The sequence below is a fragment of the Strix uralensis genome, chromosome 3, assembly GCF_047716275.1.
Source record: "Strix uralensis isolate ZFMK-TIS-50842 chromosome 3, bStrUra1, whole genome shotgun sequence".
Lineage (NCBI taxonomy): Eukaryota > Metazoa > Chordata > Aves > Strigiformes > Strigidae > Strix > Strix uralensis.
In genome coordinates this window covers 76,509,153-76,530,975 of record NC_133974.1, presented here as the reverse complement: position 1 = coordinate 76,530,975, position 21,823 = coordinate 76,509,153, and the positions used below count along the sequence as shown (strand labels likewise).

The following is a 21,823-nucleotide window of genomic DNA, read 5'->3' as shown; positions in this document are numbered from 1 at the left end:
AAGATCACCTAGTTCCAACCCCCCTGCCATGGGGAGGGAGACCTTCCACTAGACCAGGTTGCTCAAAGCCCCGTCCAACCTGGCCTTGAACACTGCCAGGGAGGGGGCAGCCACCACTTCTCTGGGCAACTTGTTCAGGTGCCTCATCACCCCCACAGTAAAGAATTTCTTCCTTACATCTAATCTAAATCTACTCTCTTTCAGTTTAAAATTGTTACCCCTCATCACCACATCCCCCGACAAAGAGTCCTTCCCCATCTTTCCTGTAGCCCCCTTTAGGTACCAGAAGGCCGCTCTAAGGTCTCCCAGAGCCTTCTCTTCTCCAGGCTGAACAAACCCAACTCTCTGAGCCTGTCCTCACAGGGGAGGTGCACCAGCCCCCCAGTCATCTTTAAGTATGACAAAATGCAGCTTTAACCAAACTTGATTTACAATTTCACTGGTAACAATACAAGAGGAAGAAAATCCAAGTCTGATTAAAAAAAAAAACATACACCACTGGGGCTCACCTATATATTCTGATCTTTGTCATCAAACGTCAGTTCTCCGAGTGATGCGATTAAGATGTTAGCTATCACAGCAAAAAAGCGTATCACCAGGCTGATGAGCAGTATTACAGACTAGTGTAAGAAAGATTACAGACTTGAGATGTGGGATTTGGAATACCCACTTCATATCTTTTATTGAAATTGCTGAATACTTTATATTACACTATTTTGATTCAAAATGGAGTTTTTATAAAAAGAAACCATTGTTGAAACTGAGTAAGCCAGCCAAAAGGAACAATGAAAAGTTTCAAAAAATTCTGACCAACGCATGTATGATGCTTTGAAACCCTACCATTGCCCATAATTTAATTTAGGAAACACCTGGAGAAGAGCAAGAGGAAATTTGACTTGCATTCATTGCCAGCAACATTTCAAATCAATGACCATGGCCAGGACTGTAGCATAAGAGCTAGAACTTAGGCTATCAGAAAACATTGGCCCATATTTTTTTTCTTGTAGTTAATACCAGAGAGAGGCATTGTGCCGACTAAGGCTCCTCTAGTTGTTGGGCTTTTCTTGGTGGTGACAAACTGGGCAGTGCAGATTGTATTGTAGGAGTTCTGTCTCTATGTCACTGAAAACTCTGGTTCTCTGTGCAGTCAGCCTAGTCCAGCCATAATTTACGGAAAAAAAAAAAATCTTTGGGTGCTTGTCAGCTGCTTAGGCAAATACTGATGAAGTCAGTCATGAGACCAGTACCAAAAAAAAAAAAAAAAAAAATCATGCAAAGAACAGCAACCATTTCAGGCTAAAGCTATACAGAGTTGTACCTTTCAGTCAATACCTTTGAACCAATGATCTGTTTAAATTAGAATGGATATTCAAATTTACAGGATAAATTAAGACCAGTTCTAAAATTTACATCAAATCATCCCAACACACAGAAGTTATATATTTCCTTGTCTTATGATGGGTGAATCCAAAGAATAATACCCTGCCGGCAGGAAGAACATGTTGCTATTAAGCAAACCTGAGTAGTGAGGATCAATAAATACAAGGAGTTAAAATGCTAGTAGTCAGATAACTTGAGTCTCAGGAGCCAGGGGCTTCATTGAGCCTTAGTCCTTTCCTTTCAAAGATTTCTTTTTTTTAAGCATTTAACATCTATGCTGAGGCTTTAAAAAAAAAAAAGTGTCCTGGCTAGAGAGAGTCAACATAACTCAGCCAACTGGATGTTAGAAATCCAGTCATTACTGAACAGATCATTGTAAACAACCAAGAAATCTTTCTCTTCTTCCCTTTTCAATGGTTTCTTGTTAAAGGCAAAATTCAGAAAAATCTTTCAGGCTGAAGTCCTCATATTTGGTTGGAAATGTTGTCCCATTATACATAATCTCTCTCTATATATTTTTGATTAGGCACAAGAGGGATTATTAAACATTCAACAAGTCCTCATCACTATCATCATGAAATGATACTGTATTTGTAGAGTTCTGTGCCTGCTGCTGGCCTGGCTTGGCTTTTGCTTTCCTTTCCTTTCCTCCATTCAGCAAATAAGCTTTGTCATCACTCCCAAGACTGGGTGGCTTCTTTTGTGGGTGCTTCGTCTTGTCTAGTCCTCTTCCTGTCTGAATCTTTACATCTGGAATGGTTAACACTTCATCCTCACTGTCCAGGTCATCCACATGGAGAGAGGTAAAGGCTTCAGATGTAACAGACTTTGTAGTAATGTGACCATTCTCCTGCCCTCCTTTTGCTGTTCTTTGATTTGGTGCTGCGATTTCCTCCATGAGCCACTCTGTTTCATTCTCATTAGCTTCTTCTTCACTGTTTATCTGCAAGAAAAATGCAAGTGGAGACTACATATACCACCCTAGACTCTGCCACACACTGATCTCCCCAATTGTCAGACCCCACACCACACATAGCCTTGGGTTTAACTTAGTCATAAGATAGTAATAATGCCATAGCATGCTGTTACTATTGCTTTTCACTATGTCTGAAACAGACTTCTTTCTCTTCCTGTATATTTATGTGTTATTTGGCTACTTATGGACTGCTCTTCATTTCCTCAATTCTATCTTTCTTTCCCATTTCACAATATAAATGTAGGTGTGTCTTGCTATGTGGCCATACAGAATGGTTTCCACGTACTGAGGAACTAGGAATTAAGGGAGTTTATTTATTTATTAATAAAATCTTCATATTAAGAAAGCTTGACAAGAAACAAAACCTTCGATTTTGCCACTGTATTACCTTTGTGTATTTGTAGGAAACACCAGATGTTCTTCTGCAGCAGTTCGTTATCTTGTTTATTACAATTTCCCTAAAGAAGGGGAAGAAGATTGCGTTAGGGAGACTGTATCCCCCTTATTAGCCCTCACTTTTCTTCGCTGGATTTTTACCATCAACATAAAGCATTTCCCCAAGCAAGCTATCACACAGGGACACTTGACCTTGAACCACTCCAACAAAATTCAGTCCCGTGATGATGGACATCTTCCCCCTTACCACAGCTTCAGCGTGACTGTTCTGAAATACCTCTGGCCTTTATGTCTAAGGGAAAAAAACCCCAAACTTGTCTGGAAAGCAGAGAATGAGCAGGGCTTGCACTTGTTCCTTGCTGCTGTTTTATGGTTCCAGCTTGACACCATGAAAGGAGAGGGATATCAAATACTAACAGTATCAACACATTGTTTTATCCTCCTTAAATCGGCAGCTGTCCACAATAGACACTAACCCAATTCAATTGTGTACTCCATCCCTCTTTACATGGGCCTTCAGTAATTGGGAATACAAAAAAACCCAGCAGTTTGACAGTTGATAGATAGTGCCAACTGAAAAATCAGAACTTAGATGTCTAAGTTCACTACTTCCTTCTCACTGAGGAAACCAAGTCCTACCAAAGGAACTTCTAAAGCCTCCCAATCACTTCTTACCTCCTCTCTTTTTTGTAGAATAGCAAGATTATTAGGCATGCAGTGAGAACAACCAGAAGGACACTCAGCACAGCACCAACAGCCTGACTTCTCCTTGAAAGGCCTTTATGTACTTGGGCCTCCTGATCAGTCTGGTGCTCATTGCTTCCTGGATCATTGGTTGATCTAATAACATAAATTGGGAAGAAAAGGACAAGTAAGATCTATTGACCAGTTGCATCAAACTGGATTAGAATCAGCAGATTCAAAGAAATTAAACACGCCCCGCTGTCCTGTCAGTCCTACCTAACAGCTGTAAAGAACTGAATTCAGGGGGTTTCATTTTAATTAAAAGTCACTGAAAAAATAAAAATGTATGTACTGTGCCTAAATCCCGGTATGCTTTCCAACGGAGCATAAAACTGATTACAGTCAAGACTGAAGTGCATGATTAGGCACTCTAGAGCTTACAGAGAAGCAGCTATCCACAAAAAGCTGCTATTTTAGAACCAAACCTACACCTGAGCAAGCAGCAAAAGCTACAGCAATTATTTACCTTCCAGTTGACTATGGCACTACACATATCAATAGCTAATTGCCCGTTTAAACCTGAATAAACAGTTTCCCTGTATTTTCAAGCTAGCAGCCAGAAAGTGAACAGTCCTAGAAGTAGTCACTCCATTTTTCGCAGTGAGGATGCCTACATGTCAACAATGACAGTAAGCACCTACATACAGCCACTCTGCTTTCAACACTGTCACCTCATTAATCCTTTTTGCAACTGTAGATAAGTGATCATAATTAATTGCAGAAATGCCTCATTATTCCTAAAACCTGTAATGATTTTCACTCCAGCCTAAAGAAGTAGGCAGATAGAAAGGTCAGTCCTTGCCATGGCTTTAAAGTTTTCCAGACAATAAGGCAAAAAGGACAAAAAACCTTACCCAAATACTGGTTACTCCTCTCAGTAACATGAAACAGCATGTTCTGTTAGCTACAGTAGGTTTTACTTAGTGAGAACAATATTAATTCCACACCATGCCTCTCCATTTCCTGTTCAAACAAGCAGCTTTAGGTCCAGATTAACTTGGCAAGCTTTTATTTAGTGGTCATGTGCCAAACATTATATACATGAACACCAATTCCATCTACCCATGAGTCCACTGGTTTTTTAGCTTCTCATTTTTTCCACAATCACTGTGATGAACAAATACAGAAGAGCCCTTTAGCTGAGAAGTGCTGACAAGAGCTGCTTTCAGAAAATGGTTAACTACTCACATTAATGGACACACAGCAGATGTGTACCAGGTAAATAAATACTGGCAATCTGCTGTCTCATGAAGGAATTCAGGGATGCCTTCCTTTACTTGTGGACTGCAGTGGAAGAAAATGGTTGAAGACACAAACTTTGATTTATCTTTACCGCATCTGGAGTCTGATGAAAATATGACATCCAAGTCATCATCTACAACGAGAAGAAAACCTTATAGTTTACTACTTCCTGGAGAACACACTATTAACGCTAGACCCTGGAGAGTTATGTTCTGCAGTAAAAGCTTACACTTTGCAGTATCTGCAGGCGAGTTTATACTTTTATGTAGCTGATCCCATCAGTTACTGTAGAACAGTGGGCTAAGCTCTTCACAAGAAAGAGTAGCGAAAGGAGATCATTGCTTAGGCAGCACGAGCGCAGAGGAAAACAGGAGACCAAGTTTTCTATCTTGCATTGTTTCTACCAAAGTCTTTCAACAAGTGTCAAGCCCAAACCCTATTAAGGCCACATTCACAACTGAACTTGCACAGTAAAAGAACCCAACCAACCTCAATTCTGCTACACAGACTCTGGATACCTTTACGGAAATGGATTAGCACAGATGTTGAAACAAGTACCATTTTCTGATGAAGCAATTCACACGGAGTATCAGGCAATTCTGGCTAGTGAACAAGTACTTACCCTCAACATAATATTTAGCTTTTCTGGCAGAACCGATTCTCCGAAAGCGACGTTCATTAGTTTTAACCTGGCAGATGTTTGCTCCAGAGCATTCTGGAAAACTTGAGTTTCTTATACCAGAAAGTTGAATTTCATACACATATTTATCGCCATTTGTCCGTATGTCACCAGAAGCAGTGTACAACCTGAGGAAACAGAGGATAGGTCTTTCCTTAAGTCTGAACTCACAGATTTAGGTTATTCCCAAGACATAAGACTGGCAACAGCAGTAGCTGCTCCCACTGGCTGATTCCAGAGCAAGTTGGAGGGACTGATTCAACAACCAGAAAAGATGCAGGACTGAGGCTTCCCCCCGATCGTTACAAACGAGGATTATATTTAGCATAAATATAATCTAAGAAAGCACAAAAAGCAAGCTTTTCTAGTTATATTACCCTCAATGGGTGTATGAACATGTAAATACCTCCAAACGGTTAAGATAAACTGGAATCAAAAGCATGATTCAGCAGCTCATACACAAGCTAGCCTACTGACCATAAGAACCACACTGCGTGCTCTATAGCCATGATAAATAGCATAGCTTAGCTGTCTTCTCCAGAAGGGTAACTAGTTCCACCATAAGTGTTACCGAAGTAGTATTTACAACTGTATCCTTTCACACTGCTGGTCAGAGTGAGAATGCTCTGAGATTCAGAGCTATTTGTTCTAGCCACCTGCTCAAAGGCTGAGCTTGCTCAAATATGACTTGCCTTTAATCTCACATTACACCAACTTTTCTTTTTGTTCTGACTTCCTCTCCCCCTTCATCCAGGCCTGTTTGATTTTTGTTTTTTTTTTCTCTAAGCTTGTAATGCTATCACCACATTTGCACAGCAGGTTTTTCACAACACTTCTGCTCAGTTACTCTAATCCTCCACAATAATGGTTTATGCCCTGCAAGTAGAGTTTGTTCTTCCCATAACACTAGTATGGGCAGATTTCCTTCCATAACACTAGCATTGACATTAAATATAGTAGTTTTTAAGAGATTCTGGACCAGAAGTCTGTGCAATACGTAGTACAGTCATTGTAACTGCTGGTCTTCCCCTGCCTCTCCAGAGTTCAGTCACACTTGACCATTCCTCCAGAGCTGTCCTTCCTCACTTCTAAGGCTTCTGAATCATCCATATGGATCATCTGAGCAGGAAAAAAAGGTGCTACATAAAAAGCCAAGGAGTACTCCAGGTGAAAAAAAAAATATCAAGTTCTCTGGCACTGAACTAATGTCTACACACTATGGAAGAGACCAATAGCCCACAGTAGAGCTCTAACATCAAGGTGAGTATGTGCAGGCTTTAGACTAGTCTTGAGTACACCTGGACATTTTCAAAGCTATAAGCCCAGCTGTGAGCTGCACTATTAATCACGCCTTTAAGTCAGTCATCGGTACAAGGTGAATTCAGCGCTATTTCCACTTGACAGTTAAGAAGTGTTAAGGCAACACAGAATATTCACACCAAGCTCTCTTTTCTTGCAGTACAGTTCTGCAGGACTAAGGTGTGGTGGTTATTGTGGTTGTGTTGTTTTGGGTGGAGGGTTTTTTTGGGGGGTGGGTTTTTTTTACTTACTTGTAGTAAACATCCCCTAAAGAGAAGTTTTCCCCAGTTGCAGGATTAATAACTGTTCCATTCACCACTTCCACCTCCTGCTGCTTCACAGCACAAGCTGCACGTGTGTCCCAAGCGATATAGTAAGCACAGTTTTCTTCATCAATCCTACCAAATAACAGACACAACTCATGATTCCAGGAAACAGTAACAAGTGCTTACTAACTTGAGAAAGGGAATACACATCGCTGCTAACCCATGTGTGGGAATGTCCTGCCTAAGCATCATGCCAGGAATAAGCTAAAATAGCCAAGTAGTACTCAAAAGCAGCTACCTGAAGAGTTACACTGCACTTTCTACAGTTCCGAGACCTAAAAAGACCTGGCTGCATTTGAACTTCCTACTTCAAAAGCTCCAGAAGTCATAGTGTGTATCACAGGGTTTTACCAGAATATTTTAGTTAACAAACATGTCAGGCTGCTCTTGCCAGGTTTAATGTGCTGCACATTATTTAACTAGGACAAGGAGTATACGCTAGTGAGATTTTACTGCCTAGTTCACAGAATCACAGAATCATCTAGGTTGAAAAAGACCTTGAAGATCATCCAGTCCAACCATAAACCTAACACTGACTGTTCTCACCTACACGATATTCGTCAGCGCTATATCAACGCGACTCTTAAACACCTCCAGGGATGGGGACTCCACCACCTCCCTGGGCAGCCCATTCCAACGCCTAACAACCCGTTCTGTAAAGAAAGGCTTCCTAATACCCAGTCTAAACCTTCCCTGGCACAACTTGAGGCCATTCCCTCTTGTCCTATCACTTGTTACTTGGTTAAAGAGACTCATACAGAGCATCTTGCTCAGTTTCCCAAGTCTACAAACAATATATAGTTAAATACACAGTTAATCAAAACAAGACTAAGCAAAAAGCCATCAAGCTTTCTTAGTATTTGTGATCATGCATATATACCTTACTTTGGACTGCTTTTAAATAATCTGTATTGAGGCAACAATAAACCATATTTTATTAGCTCAATTACTTACCTACAGTAAGTGTTCTCTACTAAACAGATTTTGAGCTAAGTTAAGAGTGGTTGTACTACAACTGACATGGAAAACAACAGCATCCCAGCCACTGTCAGATCTAATTTGGAAGTAGAATGCTTACATTTTTGCCCAGAAAATTTAAGATAAATACAGAATACAATTGTTTACACAAGTAACAGGTGCAGAAACTCCAGAAGATTCATGCCTTACAAGTACAGGCCAAGGATTATTTTAGGGATTGTCTTGAGACTTACAGTTTACTGGAGAGGTACAAAGGAACAAACCATGAAGATCAATGATATCTTAATTTCTCACTCACCTCTGCAGCACAGGCAGGCCAACTGTTTTTGCACACTTCAGTTCTATAATTGTCGTTACTTTCTTGTTTTTCCTACATTCCTGCCCACTGGAATAACTAATATACACTGTGTCACCTAGAAGAGAAAAATGGCAACCCTCAAGGTTTCTGTAAGCAGCTGTAAAATTCCCTTTGCTCATTCTCCAGACTTCATTATTTTAGATTAACTTCTAAGATTATTTTTTCCCCTGCACAGACCACATACCAGTTACAGCACTTCAGTAATTTGAGGCCTTCACACTGATGATCATTTAAAAAAAAAAAAATCAAATCACTCCTCAAACACCTTTGTGTTTACATCATACCATGTGTTCAGGTCACCAGTATGGTCATAATGAATGTTTACATCTGAGACATTTTTTAAGCATAAGAGTAAATGAAGATATCCATTTATAAATGAACTCAGGCAATAAACACATGCAAAACATCCCATTGTTTTTGTGGCTGGATGGAAAGTTTCCCTCAATTTCACAAACTCAGCAGTGATTTAAAAAAATATTCTTTAAACTGAAAACTTGGGTAAGGTTGAGATTTTTTTTATTCCTTTTCTTAAGAGAGAAGTCAATTAGTCATCTTTCACATGCTGTTTTAATTGAAGAAGTTAGTGGACATAAAACAAGTCTTTCAAAACAGCATGAACAAAAATAACTCCCCCTCCCACAATTACAAAATCACAGACTAGTTGAGGTTGGAAGGGTCCTCTGAAGGTCATCTGTTCCAAACCCCATGCTCAAGCAGGGCCACCTGCAGCCAGCTGCCCAGGACCATGTCCAGATGGCTTTTGAATATCTCCAAGGTAGGAGACTCCACCACCTCTTTGGGCAACCTGTGCCAGTGCTCAGTCACCTTCACAGTAAAAGTGTTTCTTGATGTTCAAATGGACAATTCACTACTTACTGCTTTAATGACAACACTGTTTATTTGCTTCAATGTTTTCTCATGACTTAAACACCACTTTTAAGTTTGAGTAGTAGCCTTTACTGGTTTTGTTTTTAAACAGAAGATTAACTTTGAAAGGTATTTCAAAATAAAGGCTTCACCATAATGTAAGAACCATTATAGCTAGGTTGTAACATTTAACCATCTCTAGCTCTCTACAGGAACAAAAGTAACTCTACCTGTCACATTCAGCTTCTGTGTATGAACAAGTCCAAGAACTTGAACATCTCCATTGTTGCTTTTCCTACAAATACTGGCTCTTTCAGGGCAGCCTGTGGGTCCCTCATGTACCCTCTGACAGAGATTCACATAGTACCTATAGAGAACATGGTAGACAAAACTTCTTTAAAATTAATTTAGGCTAAACTAAAAAATGATATGAACTTTAGAATCCTCATGGGAAGCTAGCTAAATTGGAAGAAATTAATTACTCTAGTTGACAGAATAAAGCATGTACTAAGCAGATTACTTCTATCTTTTCCAAGTAAATGACTCTGTGCAAAAAAATTGATCATTTACCAGATTAGTTCACTAGTTAATTTTGACCTATGTCAAAACGAGAAATTGGAACTGAGTTAAGAAATGCCCAAAAGTTTTTTCAGTTACAAAGGTTATAGTACTATCCTAAATTAAGCATCTCTTCGGAGCTATACCTGTTAAGTTTTACTAGAACAGAGGAACTAGTAGCAAGGTGGTGAATGAAACAGTTTTGTTACCCCACAGTTTATCATACGTTTAGAATTAGATGCTCTCATCCTTATCAGTTCATTTCTATTTGCTAACTGGAGGGGGGAAGGCTGGAGAGGTTGATGACTTCCATTCATTCCTATTTTCCTCTAGGTTGATACTTAGAAGAATGGGGGAAAAAAAGCCCTACTTAAAACTTTAGACAAAAAGTTACACACTTGAGTCATTAAGATTTTTGTTCAACATGATTAAGAATCCAAAAAATTGCATTTAAACTACAAAATGACTTTAAGGTAGCAGTTCTAAGAGAAAGCCTTTAAAAAACTTTTAGTTTAGACTTATTCATCCTTTTAAAAGGGTTACCAATAGAGGGGTGAGGATGAAGACAGTAATTATTCATCCTCTCCTGATAAAATGGGTTCCTTTCTGGTTTTTTGTCTATATGCAGTGTTAAGCATTGACAGCTTCAAGACACTGTCAGCAATTTAGAGAGACTCTGAACAGGGACCAAACAGAAGTACTGTGCCACATTACAACTTCAACTGTATTGATTAGCATGCTGCTCCCTGGGAGTTGCTCATTACTCACGAGTTCCCATTATGGAAAAAGATCCATGATCCCGTCAGGGAAGAGAGCATTCTCAAGTCGTAAGTTCTGTGTTTTTGGACAAACTTGCACTCCATCTTCTTGGGAGGACAAACAGCCTGAGTCTTCCACTCAAATGTCACAGCACAGCCAAGTGTCTCACTCAGAAGGTGTGGTCTCCCAACACCAGCATTTTCATCACATGTGAAGATAATGGTAGATTCCCTTCTTGCAGTTGCTATAAGGGGGAAGGTTGGTAAAAAAGAAGGAAAAAATACTTTGCAAGAGGATTTCAGGCATGTATGGATTTTAGTGTAGCAATTTTGCTGTATCAACAAAAATTTTAAATCAGGTACTGCTTCAACTAGCAAAGAAGCACAAATGCTTTATCTAGCAATTTTATTCCCTAGGTTAGCTTTCATGCTTTTTAGAAAGTAGTGTTCCTTCCAAAAGGACTGATCTCCAAAGCACAGTCACCACTTATGACTTGAACACTCACGATCTAAAAGCATGAACTTTTTATTTCAAAAGTATTTTGCTCACTCATTTGAGTAAAGTCAGGTTTGTCCCATAGATTCCTTGTCAACACACTCCTATTCCTTTACTTCCACTGTATTGCACCAGAGGTCTTTTGCACAGCCTGATAATGTCTAACTCCCTGCGTTAGCTCAGATCCTTGCACATGAAGTATAGGAAGGTCTTACCATTACCACAAAATCCCCACTTTCCATCTCCCTGGTAGTTTTCAGTTGTAGCACACCATGGCCTATTCTTTTCTTCTGTAATACATTCCTCATAGGTCTTCCCTTTGTACTTGAAGGGGAACACACAAAGCTCTCCCTTTTCAGTCACTGAGAAGGAAAGGTATAGCCTTTTAGTAAGACGCAATAGAATAGCAGGCATATCCATATTGAGGACCATATCCAAAGCCTGTCCTTCAAGACTACAGAAAAGTCACAGGCAGCGGCAGACAACAAAAATACTGAAACATTGAGTCTAAACCCAATTAGAAAACTAGGATGTAGTGTACAATTAGTTATGATCATCACTACAGAAAAGTTGCACTCTCTCTTCTAGGAGGTAAGTATTGATGTTGCAGATAAGTATGATGCACCTGATTTAACGGAACTACGTGCTTCTATTAACATATGCAAAATCCATGTTGCTTCCCTCCTACTGCAACAAAACCTCATATTTTAAGGGTAAAAAAGCTGACGGGTTTTTACATAAAGAATGGGTCTGCTTCAATCTCACCTGGAGGGCACCGATCACCTCCTGTATACTGCAAGATGACCGTTTCATCCTGGTGGCTATAGTCCATTTTCATTTCCTTTATGTTTCCAAAAGATGACACACCACTTTCAGATGTCAGACACACTGCCCCATCTTTGCATTTTCCCTGGGGCAAGTCTGCTGCCTTACTGCATACACCAACATGGTAACTCTTGGACCCAGAAAATACCTGTGTGGACATCCAGAAGCATCACAAACAGGCTGCCTCAGAGCCTACAGTTAATAATTACAAAGAATCACGCAAGTGCTTTATAAACCAAGTTTCATGCAGTACTTGCATAATGCAAGAGGAAAAGAAGATAACTAACTTTGCAAGTCTGGCCTTCCTTAATATGGCAAAACTGCACATAAAGTACACCCACAGGACCAAGGATATAGTGTGTTCAGCAGACTTGTTTTCATGTTCAGGATTCTGCCACAGGTGAAGATTTCTCCTTCCTTTCCCCATCAGTATATCCATGAATTTCCCTCTCAAAAACATAAAAAACCTGATGTTATTCCCTCTAATATTATTCCCTCTGTCAGAGGCCAAACAAGTATCAACACTGACTAAAGCTGCAGCACATGCTTCAGCCTCCTCTCACACCCTAGGATGCTTAAAAGAAATCCCTGCTTCAGCTTCAAAATGTTGATAGCAATGGGCAATTTAAAAAAGAAAAAAAAAAAAAAAAAAAGAAAAACCACAGCACCAAAAGACACTACCTCAAATGATCTTCCAGAAAGGTTGGTCAGGTTAAAAGTATAGTGTAGCTGTTCATCAGTCACAGAGCAGCCTAAAGTTTTCACTTTATCAGGACACACAACTGGAGTTTCCCACTCAAACACAAAACTGCAGTCAAGTCTCCTTATCATCTTCGGCTTGCCCTGTTACCAGAGAACACAGCAAGATACATTAGACTTAATTTTTGGAGTTCATTATTCTTTCTCCATTTTTCCCCCTGCCCTCCAACAGTTAACCTCAGTTATTACCAAGGCTAGACTCTACTGACTGTAGGACAAACACCATGCCTTTATACTACAACCAGTACGAAAAAATCTACAAGTGAAGTACATTCTACCTAGCTCCAGAAAACAATCAAAGCAGTAATTGACGTACACAAGCTTTCTTATTAATTAGGGTTGAGATTTTGACGTTCAGTTTAGTTGCAAGCAGCAACAAAAGTAAGAGCGCTGCGTTTCTTAATGTTCTCTACCATGGAGAAATTTCACTGAGTTAAGGTTTAGAAAGAATGCTGTTTCCGTTGTCATATTTTAAATAAAAATGAGTATGGCCTGTGTAATATTCAGAGCTGCCTAGAGTTTCAGCTCATATCCTGTGTGGATGAAAAATGGTTCCACTGAGTATCTTCAGCAAGCTCTAGTCTGTCAAACATACCTAAGTGCTTCTCTACAGTTTGTTAAAGCATTCAAGAAATTCATGCAACCTCAATTTAGTGTTCAGGTGTCAACACAAAATAAAAACGTAAGTATCTAAATGCAGATTTTTAAAGCTGTGTATGATTATGGAAGGGGTTACAACACAGGGGAAACATTTCACAGTAATAGCTTTACAAAGTTACCCTGGTTCTTGTGTTGGCTTGTGGTGCAAGTGTGCAAGCTTTTGGACCTAGACAAGGTGCAATACAGCATTAAGTTTAACACCAGCAATAAGTTATCACTACATTACTTCAGTGGAATCTGATCCTTGAAACCATCAGAACCTGCTACACTCAAACCTAAAGTTCATGCACTCCATGAATTTTTATCTGGTTAAGAATACATATACTAACTATTTAAGTATTAAATATTTAAGTAGTTAAGAATACAAATCCTAAGTATATTCCTTGTTGAAACAAGTCCATCCTTACATACTAGAAACAAATCCTTGATTTAGTTTTAAACAAAGCTAACACTGTTTACTACCCGCTTCCCACGTCACTCCAATATCGACATAAGTTTAATAGATGTCTTACCAGACTAGTTCCTTGGCTGCAGTGAAATACAATAAGAGAAGTATAGTTCAATTTGTTGTTTATCTGACAAGGAGTAGTGCTGTTGTAAGTGACGTAAACTTCATTTACTGCCTCATTTAACTTGGGAGGTTCAGTAACACGACCAATATCCTACACAAGCAAAAATATGTATTAAGAGACGTATGAGACACATCTAGATTTCAGATCAGCCCAAAGATTCAATCAATTCAGATTCATCTGTTTGCTTTACATGGGAGCATAACTATCGTGCTTTTGAAAACTGTATTCTGTACTCAAAGAACAGTTGTAATATTTCAACCCTAACAAAACACGAAGTTGAGCAGCTAAAAACACTCTCCTATTAAGCCTGACAAAAGCCAAGGAGGTTATGCATCTTACAGGTAGTTTTTTCTTTACATCATTGTGCCAAAATACCAACACATCATTTAAAAATAGTGTAGTGTAAACAATGGAGTAAGGTCCCTAGATCAATGTGGAAGTTCATGGGAAAAAAAAAAAAAAAAAAAAATCAATTTATGTGCATCTTCTACAGCTCACAAACAAGACCTCGAAAGGTAATAACCTCCATCTCTCAAGGTAATAACACAGACAAGTTAACCAATATTCTGTCACAGGCTTGCTATTCATGCAACTGTCAAGTTCTTACAGGGAACTACTAAACGCATTTTGGAGCATGCTAGGACACACCCTGCTTCATATTGCAACAGTTATCGCAGAATCAAGCACACCATTCCTGTGCCACAGAATGGCAGACTAGGAGGCATCCTTCCCAGTGCCCATATTTGGCACACAGCACTACATGCAAAAGTTACCTGTAGTAATTTTTCATATTTATCACAGTATGGAATCTTCTGACACCCAAAAAAATCACTAGGGTTCAGGATAGGAAAATACTTCTTTGTAGGGAAAAAGCAATAAAAGGGAATTTTGCGGGGTAGATTTTAATTTTATATTCCGTTTCTTTAACCCATTGTCAAGCTTCTGGTTCAAGTCAGGTCTCTAGGCAGGGACACTGTTTTGAACTATTAGGGAAATGAACATTTCAGTGATTCCAGGCATAGTACTTACTATTGGCGATTCATTTACAGGAACCATGCAAACAGCCGCTCCAGGTGGGCAGTTGACATCTTTGATAGGATTGAGAGGCTCACAAATGTTGATGTAGAAGTCTGGAGAAACATCTGTTATATCTTCATCCACAAATGCCTCATAATACCCAGTGCGATGGATCAGAGGAGACAGGTCAATAATGGAACTGCCATTCAGTACTGAGCACTTCACCTACAAGAAAGTATGTTTTATTGCTTTTATTCTTTATTAACACACACCCCCTGTCCTTCATAGGGCCAGAAGTATGGCTGCATTTAAAATTTTCAAATTTGATTTAAGTAAAGCAGCATTTGTTACAATTTTTGTTTGTCTACAGATAGTAAGCACCTACAAGCTGCATACAAGAAGCCTCAATCATTTAAACTTTCTTACGGAATGGAATCCATATCAGAACCATATCAAGACATAAAGCTCTGGCATGCATACTCCAGCATACACAGTCACTATGCCTTCACAGTAGACCAAGTAGATCCTACAGTTCCTTCCTCTCCCCACCTCCCACACATCACTGGACCACCTCCAATAAATAAGGTTGGTTATAACAATGTAAAGTTATTGTATTGCAAGCTAACGGCTTGAGCACTGTATTTCCTCAGAACCTACTTCATGCATTCTTAAAGTACATAAGCTTACTGACAGCCTATGTGGAATTTGGGAAGTCTAGTATTGTTTAGATATTAGATAAGTAGCAACTAACAAAATCACTGTTTAATTTCAGGACAAATAATCATCATTGCTACCTAGCTATCACCACATTGAAATAGCTAGGGTTACTGTGGATACACTGTGAAAAGTGATCAGAAACGCACAAGTGATCACTGATGAGACTAACAGGCTAGAAAAGACAATGTTTTTAGGCACTGTTGATTTTTATTGCAGCACAGTACATACTACTGAAGAGGAAACCAGAGCTATGTATAGCAGAACTCTTACAAGAGGGGACATGTGACAGTTCCTGTCAGGGAACCAAAAAAGATTTTTCCTGAAAACCAGAAAAGATTTTTCGTAAATGGAAGCGAGAGTTACGCAGTATTGAGACAGTGATGAGGAGGAAAAACAACTTGTCACAGAGAATGAGGGCCACACTAGAAGTAATCAAGGCAGCAAAAAGAATGATTAGGCAGATTCACAGAAGATAATGTTCAAGTGTCAAGAAAAGATCTGAATTCACCCTATAGCTCATTTAGCTTTCTATTCCTATTGCTGGCTTTTACTCTGTGCACCACTACTGGTAACAATTTAACTAGCTAAAATTAACTGAAGTATTGTCTGGATGAACACTGTCTATAGATGAACCCCAGTTCATCTATAGTCGATTAAATCGTGTTATTACAGCATGTGTTACACAGCAGAGGCAGATCCTAAATTCATGCTATCAAGGTTTATCAGTTTTTGCACTGAGCAAACTGATCATACACTTGCCTGGCTTCTAGTCACTTGCTTCGAAACAAAGACTATCCCCATGCACAGAGATACTATTCATCCTCAATTCCTAAGCTCTTGTTGCCTGTTGCATTGGAGGATCTTAACCGTCAATTCCCAAGAAGATGCCCTATGGCTTCCATTTGAGCTGTACAGAAAAGCAGTTAAGTAGGTTCCACAGAGGGGTTATTCTGAAGTGTTGAAGTTTTAACTTGGCTCACCATGTGGACCAGAAACTTGCCAAGTATTGTTATTCCCTGCTGAAAAAGTCAGTAAGAAAAGTATTTGAGAACTTCTATATGAACTTGGTTTCTGTACTACAGGAAGAGGCCTTTCCCTCAAGGCATTTAAAACATACACTCCTATTATGCCTAACCCCCCTTGAAATCTAGACCCACAGGTGTTTTCCATAGAATTCATTCTTACCTCTTCCTCACAAGCCAAGGAAGTATGCCAAGAGAAGTAACTAGTGCATGTCTGCTCATCAAAAGACAGAAAAACAGGCCAACTGTCATCTCCAGCATCAGACTTGCATACAAAGCTAAAATAGCTTTTATGCTTCAGTTCAGGGTCTGCAGGGCAAGGATCTCCATCTTCATAGACAAGCTTTAACACTTGATCTTCATAAGTTAAAGTTTTACTCAGTTTTCCAGCATTAAGTGGTTTTGGACCACCAGTGATGCAGACAGCTAAAGTGAAGAAAAAAAATGAACAAAACAGATCAAGTCTGATGTAACTGCCCTTCAAAATTGCACCTTACAACACAAACAGCAGGAAACTTAAGATTTTAGTCCCACTTTAATTTTCCTACAAAAGACAGGCTTTTTCACACCATCCAGAGTTGGCCATTAAACTGAACTGCACTGAAAGAAAGGCCAAATATTGTCTTTAACACTTCATTAACCAGCAGAATGTACTGCATTATACACATTTAAGCAATCACAGAGCACAGTGTTTGGTTACTACTTCTCTGAAAACGAGGAAATTAACACAAAATGGCAGCCAGATTACATATAATTTTATTAAGATGTCTCTTAAAAACCAAATCTTCTAACTACACAAAAATAATTTTAAATTCACAAGTGATACTCCTATTTTAGCACTGAAGATGCTTAAATATTATCTCATACTAAGTTTGACAGAAGAGCTAGCAATTCAACCTGCTAGTAAGCAGCTTAGAATACAAGTCAATTTCTACTGATGTTTCAGAGGCATCTAAAAGAGAACAGAAAGTTAGAAAGAGGGTTGGCAAGGGTTTGAAGTGCAGACACAAGGCTCAGTGCAGAGGCATTACGGCAATACATCACCATAGAACAGTTTTTGCGCTCAGCCCACTCTGTCTGGAAACTTGTAACTTGTTCCTTTTCACAACAGCTAAGAGGTGCAGTAGAAGCATCCACACTCCTGCCCTCTTGTCCAAAAGAATACCCGCCTGTTCAGATCTCAAGGAATTGGACTGCAAGTGAGCCCAGGTAAGTTTAGGAATGGAGTTTGATAGAAACGCATCGCTTCATTTCCTAAAACAGTTTTAGGACCTTTTCCTGGCCAATTCAGCCACACAGCTGTTCTCACTCCTTCCCCATTTGCAGTAAAACCTGCCCCTGACATTTTACTGTAAACTTGAGCATAAGTATTTCCTTTGGGTACTCTATAGTCAGCGATTACAATATCAGAGGGGATAAGACACTTACCAGCTCCATTACCACATGAACTTTTAGCTGCAGCACAAACGTTCAACTCAATTTTTCTGTTGTGTGAATCGTTGATGGTATAGCCAGACTCTCGCTTTAGTGATGTCAAATCAAAGAGGTGGCCTGTAGGCAGATCAGGGAATAATTTAATCTTTTTCTCGGATTCAAAATCAAGACATTTCTTTGTATTAAAAGCTTTCAGTAACTTAATTTAGTAGGAAGGTCAACCAGCCTCTACTTGCCTGCTAGCTTAGAAAGGCAGTTACTAACTCACATTAATAGAGGTAAAACTAGTTTCAGAACTCTAGACTATTTATGTTCCAAGGGACATTGCAGTACCTTACGAGATATTTCTACCCACCAATAAACTTGTTAGTCACTATCCAGAGGATGTGTCACACTGCTCTAATGAACTCCCTCAAGAACACAAACACAGTAGTGCCGCTTCCAGAAGCCTCCTTCCACATACAAAATCCTGAGGCCTCCTCCTTACCCGTTGCAGGATTGGTTACCCGGCAGTCATTTTGCACATTGCTTTTAAGAGGACATGCAGCAGCAGTGAACCATAAGAAGGTATATTCACAATCTTCAATGGCCGTTATAAGTTCTGGCTTCGATTCCTAAACATAAAACAGTAGAGAGAGTGACATCTCTACAGAGTGACAGGGTCTAAGATTTCGTGCCACAAGGTTATCCCTGAAGCCTGTAGCTGAGCTCAATTCCAATGCCAGTCCTAGGACTTAAGACAATTGTGGTCCAATGAATTAACACAAGGACAGAGTATTTAACTGTGACTATTTCAAATAAACAACAGCACAGAATCATTATCAGGAGCAATAAAATTGAAGAGAGAAGAGCTAAAGGCAGCCTAGCTGGGCAACACAAAATCCAAAAGGTGAGGGTAAGAAACAGTACTTAACAGCAAGACATGCGGATGTGAAGACTTAAGAACTACGCGGCCAATAGCATTATTTACTATTTGAAACACTTTCCAACCTGCAATACACTCATCTTCAAGACACAATCAGACAATTTGAAGCTATTACAGGTGATAAAATCTGCACTAGCAGATTGTTCAAAAAGATCTCTTAAAAACTGCTCAACATCTAAAGTTAAGTACTTATAAGCCAGTCTGCTTACAAGACCGGCTCCCATCCAACTATAGATGATTAGGGAATGGATAAGAACTACCCACCATTCTCCATACACGTACACATGAACCACTCACAAAAACATAAAACCCTGCCAGATGGAGCCCACTTACAATTTTGCTTTCATCACATTTGAGGCGCAATATTGTTGTTCTCTTGCGAATTTTATCTGGACACTGCTCCCCATTAATATATTTCAGAATAGAAATGCCATTTTCCCACCAGGGACCATCAGCCACTTCCCCAAGACTTGTACATTTTGTACCCTCCATGAGGGAGGCAGCAGCATCAGAAGGACAGGAACCTATACAGATAAACAAAAACCACGTTATTACTCCAAATGTTATTAAGGTTTACTTCCCTGGAATAAAACTCCACTACTCTTACTTTCAGGTATGTCATGGCTGATCTGTCTCCAAGCCACTGTCCAAATCATCTCACTGGGGTGGTTTTTTTCCCCAAAATCACAACTAGCAGCACCACCTCACTTCATTCAAGGTCGTGCAGAAAGTAGTGGCAGCTACTACTGGAGAAGTAGACTACTACACAGAGTGAAATGCTGACTCTGTTACCTGGTCTTCCACAAAACACGGTATCAGTCATAAGATGCCACAGAGAAGATTCTGAAGTTAACATCTTGTGACAAAAGATTATTTTAATCTTTAAGAGCTATAGCAGACTTTGGATAAGGATGGAAGAGCTAGAGTGCTTAAGTTATCAAGAGAAGATAAGAGCTGCTAGTGAGTCTCATCTGCCAAGCAGATGGAAATCAGGCCCACTATCTACCCTTCCCTCTGGCACTGCCTCCACATACTTTGCTTTGTGATTTTTTCACTCTGAACAACAGCCAGCAGTACCATCCTACCACTTGCCTCCCTTAGCTACAGGGAGAATATATTTTTATTTTGCTCTTACGTGCAGCGCCATATGGTACTAAGGGCTTGCAGACATTAATATAGTATTTCTGTGCAGAAGCAGATAAAGCAATTGCCTCCCAATTCTCTCTATGCCGTGTCAGAGATGAAAAGTCATAGAAGTTTCCTTCGCTATCCCTGTAAGAAAGACAAAGGATTCAAATTAAAAGGCATTTTAAAAAAATCAAGTAATTGTAAGCTACAATTCTTAACTTACTATATTAACTTTTAACCTAATAACTCTGTAAGCAGAGTATCATGCTGACAAAGAAATCTGCACCAGACTCATTGTTCCCTACAAACCTCAAATTTAGTACAGAGATGTATCACTGCACCAGCCATCCCTACAGCAACTCCACGTGCACACAGCTCTCAGCCAATGCAAGAGTAATTTGATTTTTCATTGAAGCTTGCAGACTTTCACTACATGGCAAGCACAAATGCACAGTTACAGTGGATTGTTTTACCTTAGGGTAGAAACTTAACATGATGCCAGATGTTAAAACTCTGGGCCACTTATTAGCCACATTTGACCCCACTTATCAAATCTTAATGAAATAATACTTGGTTGTGACAGAAATAGATGACATTTTTCCTGGAGCTTTGTTTGGTGGAAGTTCCAGACAGCATTTGTATTCTTGTTTAAATTTGCTATAGCTAAATAATAACTAGACACTGGTAACAACCTAACATACTCAAGAGTTCAAACATCAATAACTGCATACCCAACAGTTTGCTTAGATACTAAAATTATTCCCCATAAGAAGCTCAAAGGAACTATTTCTCTTCAGTAGAATTAGTTCTAGGAAGAACAGATTGCAAAAATTACTTAAAATACATTGCATTGGCATTGAATGCCACATTAGCTGGTTCCTGACTAAGTCAAAATGCAATAGCTAAAGTGGCAGTATTGCACTGAGTTGCAGTAAGGCTGTATTTGTTTCTGTAGCCATGCAGTTCCATTTTAAGTTTGCAGAAACAACTTACTTGTAGGAGCACTCAGTAGATTTAACAGGTGGGCAAGCATACTGAGTATGCCATTCAAACATGTAGGTGCAATCTGGAGTTTCCTTCAAAAATACAGGCTGAAAGAACAAAACACAAGAAGAATTTAATTTCTTATTTAGACACACTGAAGCTACCAGAATGTCTCAGTCTCGCTTCAAGAAGATCCAGGAACTTGTATTTACATATTATTCTAGAGCCACACTATGCCTCTGACCAGCTGAAAGCATGGCCTCTCCCAAGCCTGAGTTTATCCACATGCACACTTCTGATAAAAGGAGAGCCATTAGGAGCTTCTGACTACTCCATGAAATAAGGGGAAGAGCAAAACTCTAGGCACCATTGTTTAAGAACAGGAAGGAAAGCACAAGTACAGAGAGATACTAAAAGCAGGTAACCAGCTTATTTTGGTCTGGCCATGCAGTACCTGCTTTCTTGCAGATTCATCCTCCTACTTTTTCTTTCTTACAAAGAAATTGCTGTTCTGGAAGAACATCCCTTCCCAACAGCTCCAAGAGCTTTCCTAATAGTAGGCATCCCTTAAAAGGAACAACATACCCTGACTTTCCTGGGGCATGACAAAGGTACCTTCCTTAAGTAGGAAGCTCAAAACATTCCTCATTTTTTACTACCTCACAGGACCTTTCAATCTCCTGCCTAATCTGTAAATGATTAAGCAGTCCCTGAAGAAAGCTA

The 21,823-nt window shown here is 39.5% G+C and overlaps 1 protein-coding gene across 1 annotated transcript in view; it reads right to left on the bottom strand.

Annotated features, from left to right (window-relative positions):
• Positions 1-643: 643 nt before the first annotated feature.
• IGF2R (insulin like growth factor 2 receptor) overlaps positions 644-21,823 on the bottom strand; it is a 59,834-nt gene continuing 38,654 nt past the window's right edge. The window contains exons 29-48 of the mRNA XM_074862966.1: positions 21,110-21,207; positions 20,124-20,260; positions 19,322-19,512; positions 18,551-18,677; positions 18,058-18,180; positions 16,793-17,055; positions 14,903-15,115; positions 13,814-13,963; positions 12,564-12,725; positions 11,823-12,030; positions 11,273-11,419; positions 10,572-10,806; positions 9,476-9,612; positions 8,319-8,433; positions 6,968-7,114; positions 5,361-5,545; positions 4,685-4,871; positions 3,428-3,592; positions 2,745-2,814; positions 644-2,323 (exon numbers count right to left, since the gene is read on the bottom strand). Of these exons, the coding sequence (XP_074719067.1) occupies positions 1,922-2,323; positions 2,745-2,814; positions 3,428-3,592; positions 4,685-4,871; positions 5,361-5,545; positions 6,968-7,114; positions 8,319-8,433; positions 9,476-9,612; positions 10,572-10,806; positions 11,273-11,419; positions 11,823-12,030; positions 12,564-12,725; positions 13,814-13,963; positions 14,903-15,115; positions 16,793-17,055; positions 18,058-18,180; positions 18,551-18,677; positions 19,322-19,512; positions 20,124-20,260; positions 21,110-21,207 (3,462 nt within the window). The 3' untranslated portion in view covers positions 644-1,921. The remainder of the gene's footprint in view (positions 2,324-2,744; positions 2,815-3,427; positions 3,593-4,684; positions 4,872-5,360; positions 5,546-6,967; positions 7,115-8,318; positions 8,434-9,475; positions 9,613-10,571; positions 10,807-11,272; positions 11,420-11,822; positions 12,031-12,563; positions 12,726-13,813; positions 13,964-14,902; positions 15,116-16,792; positions 17,056-18,057; positions 18,181-18,550; positions 18,678-19,321; positions 19,513-20,123; positions 20,261-21,109; positions 21,208-21,823) is intronic.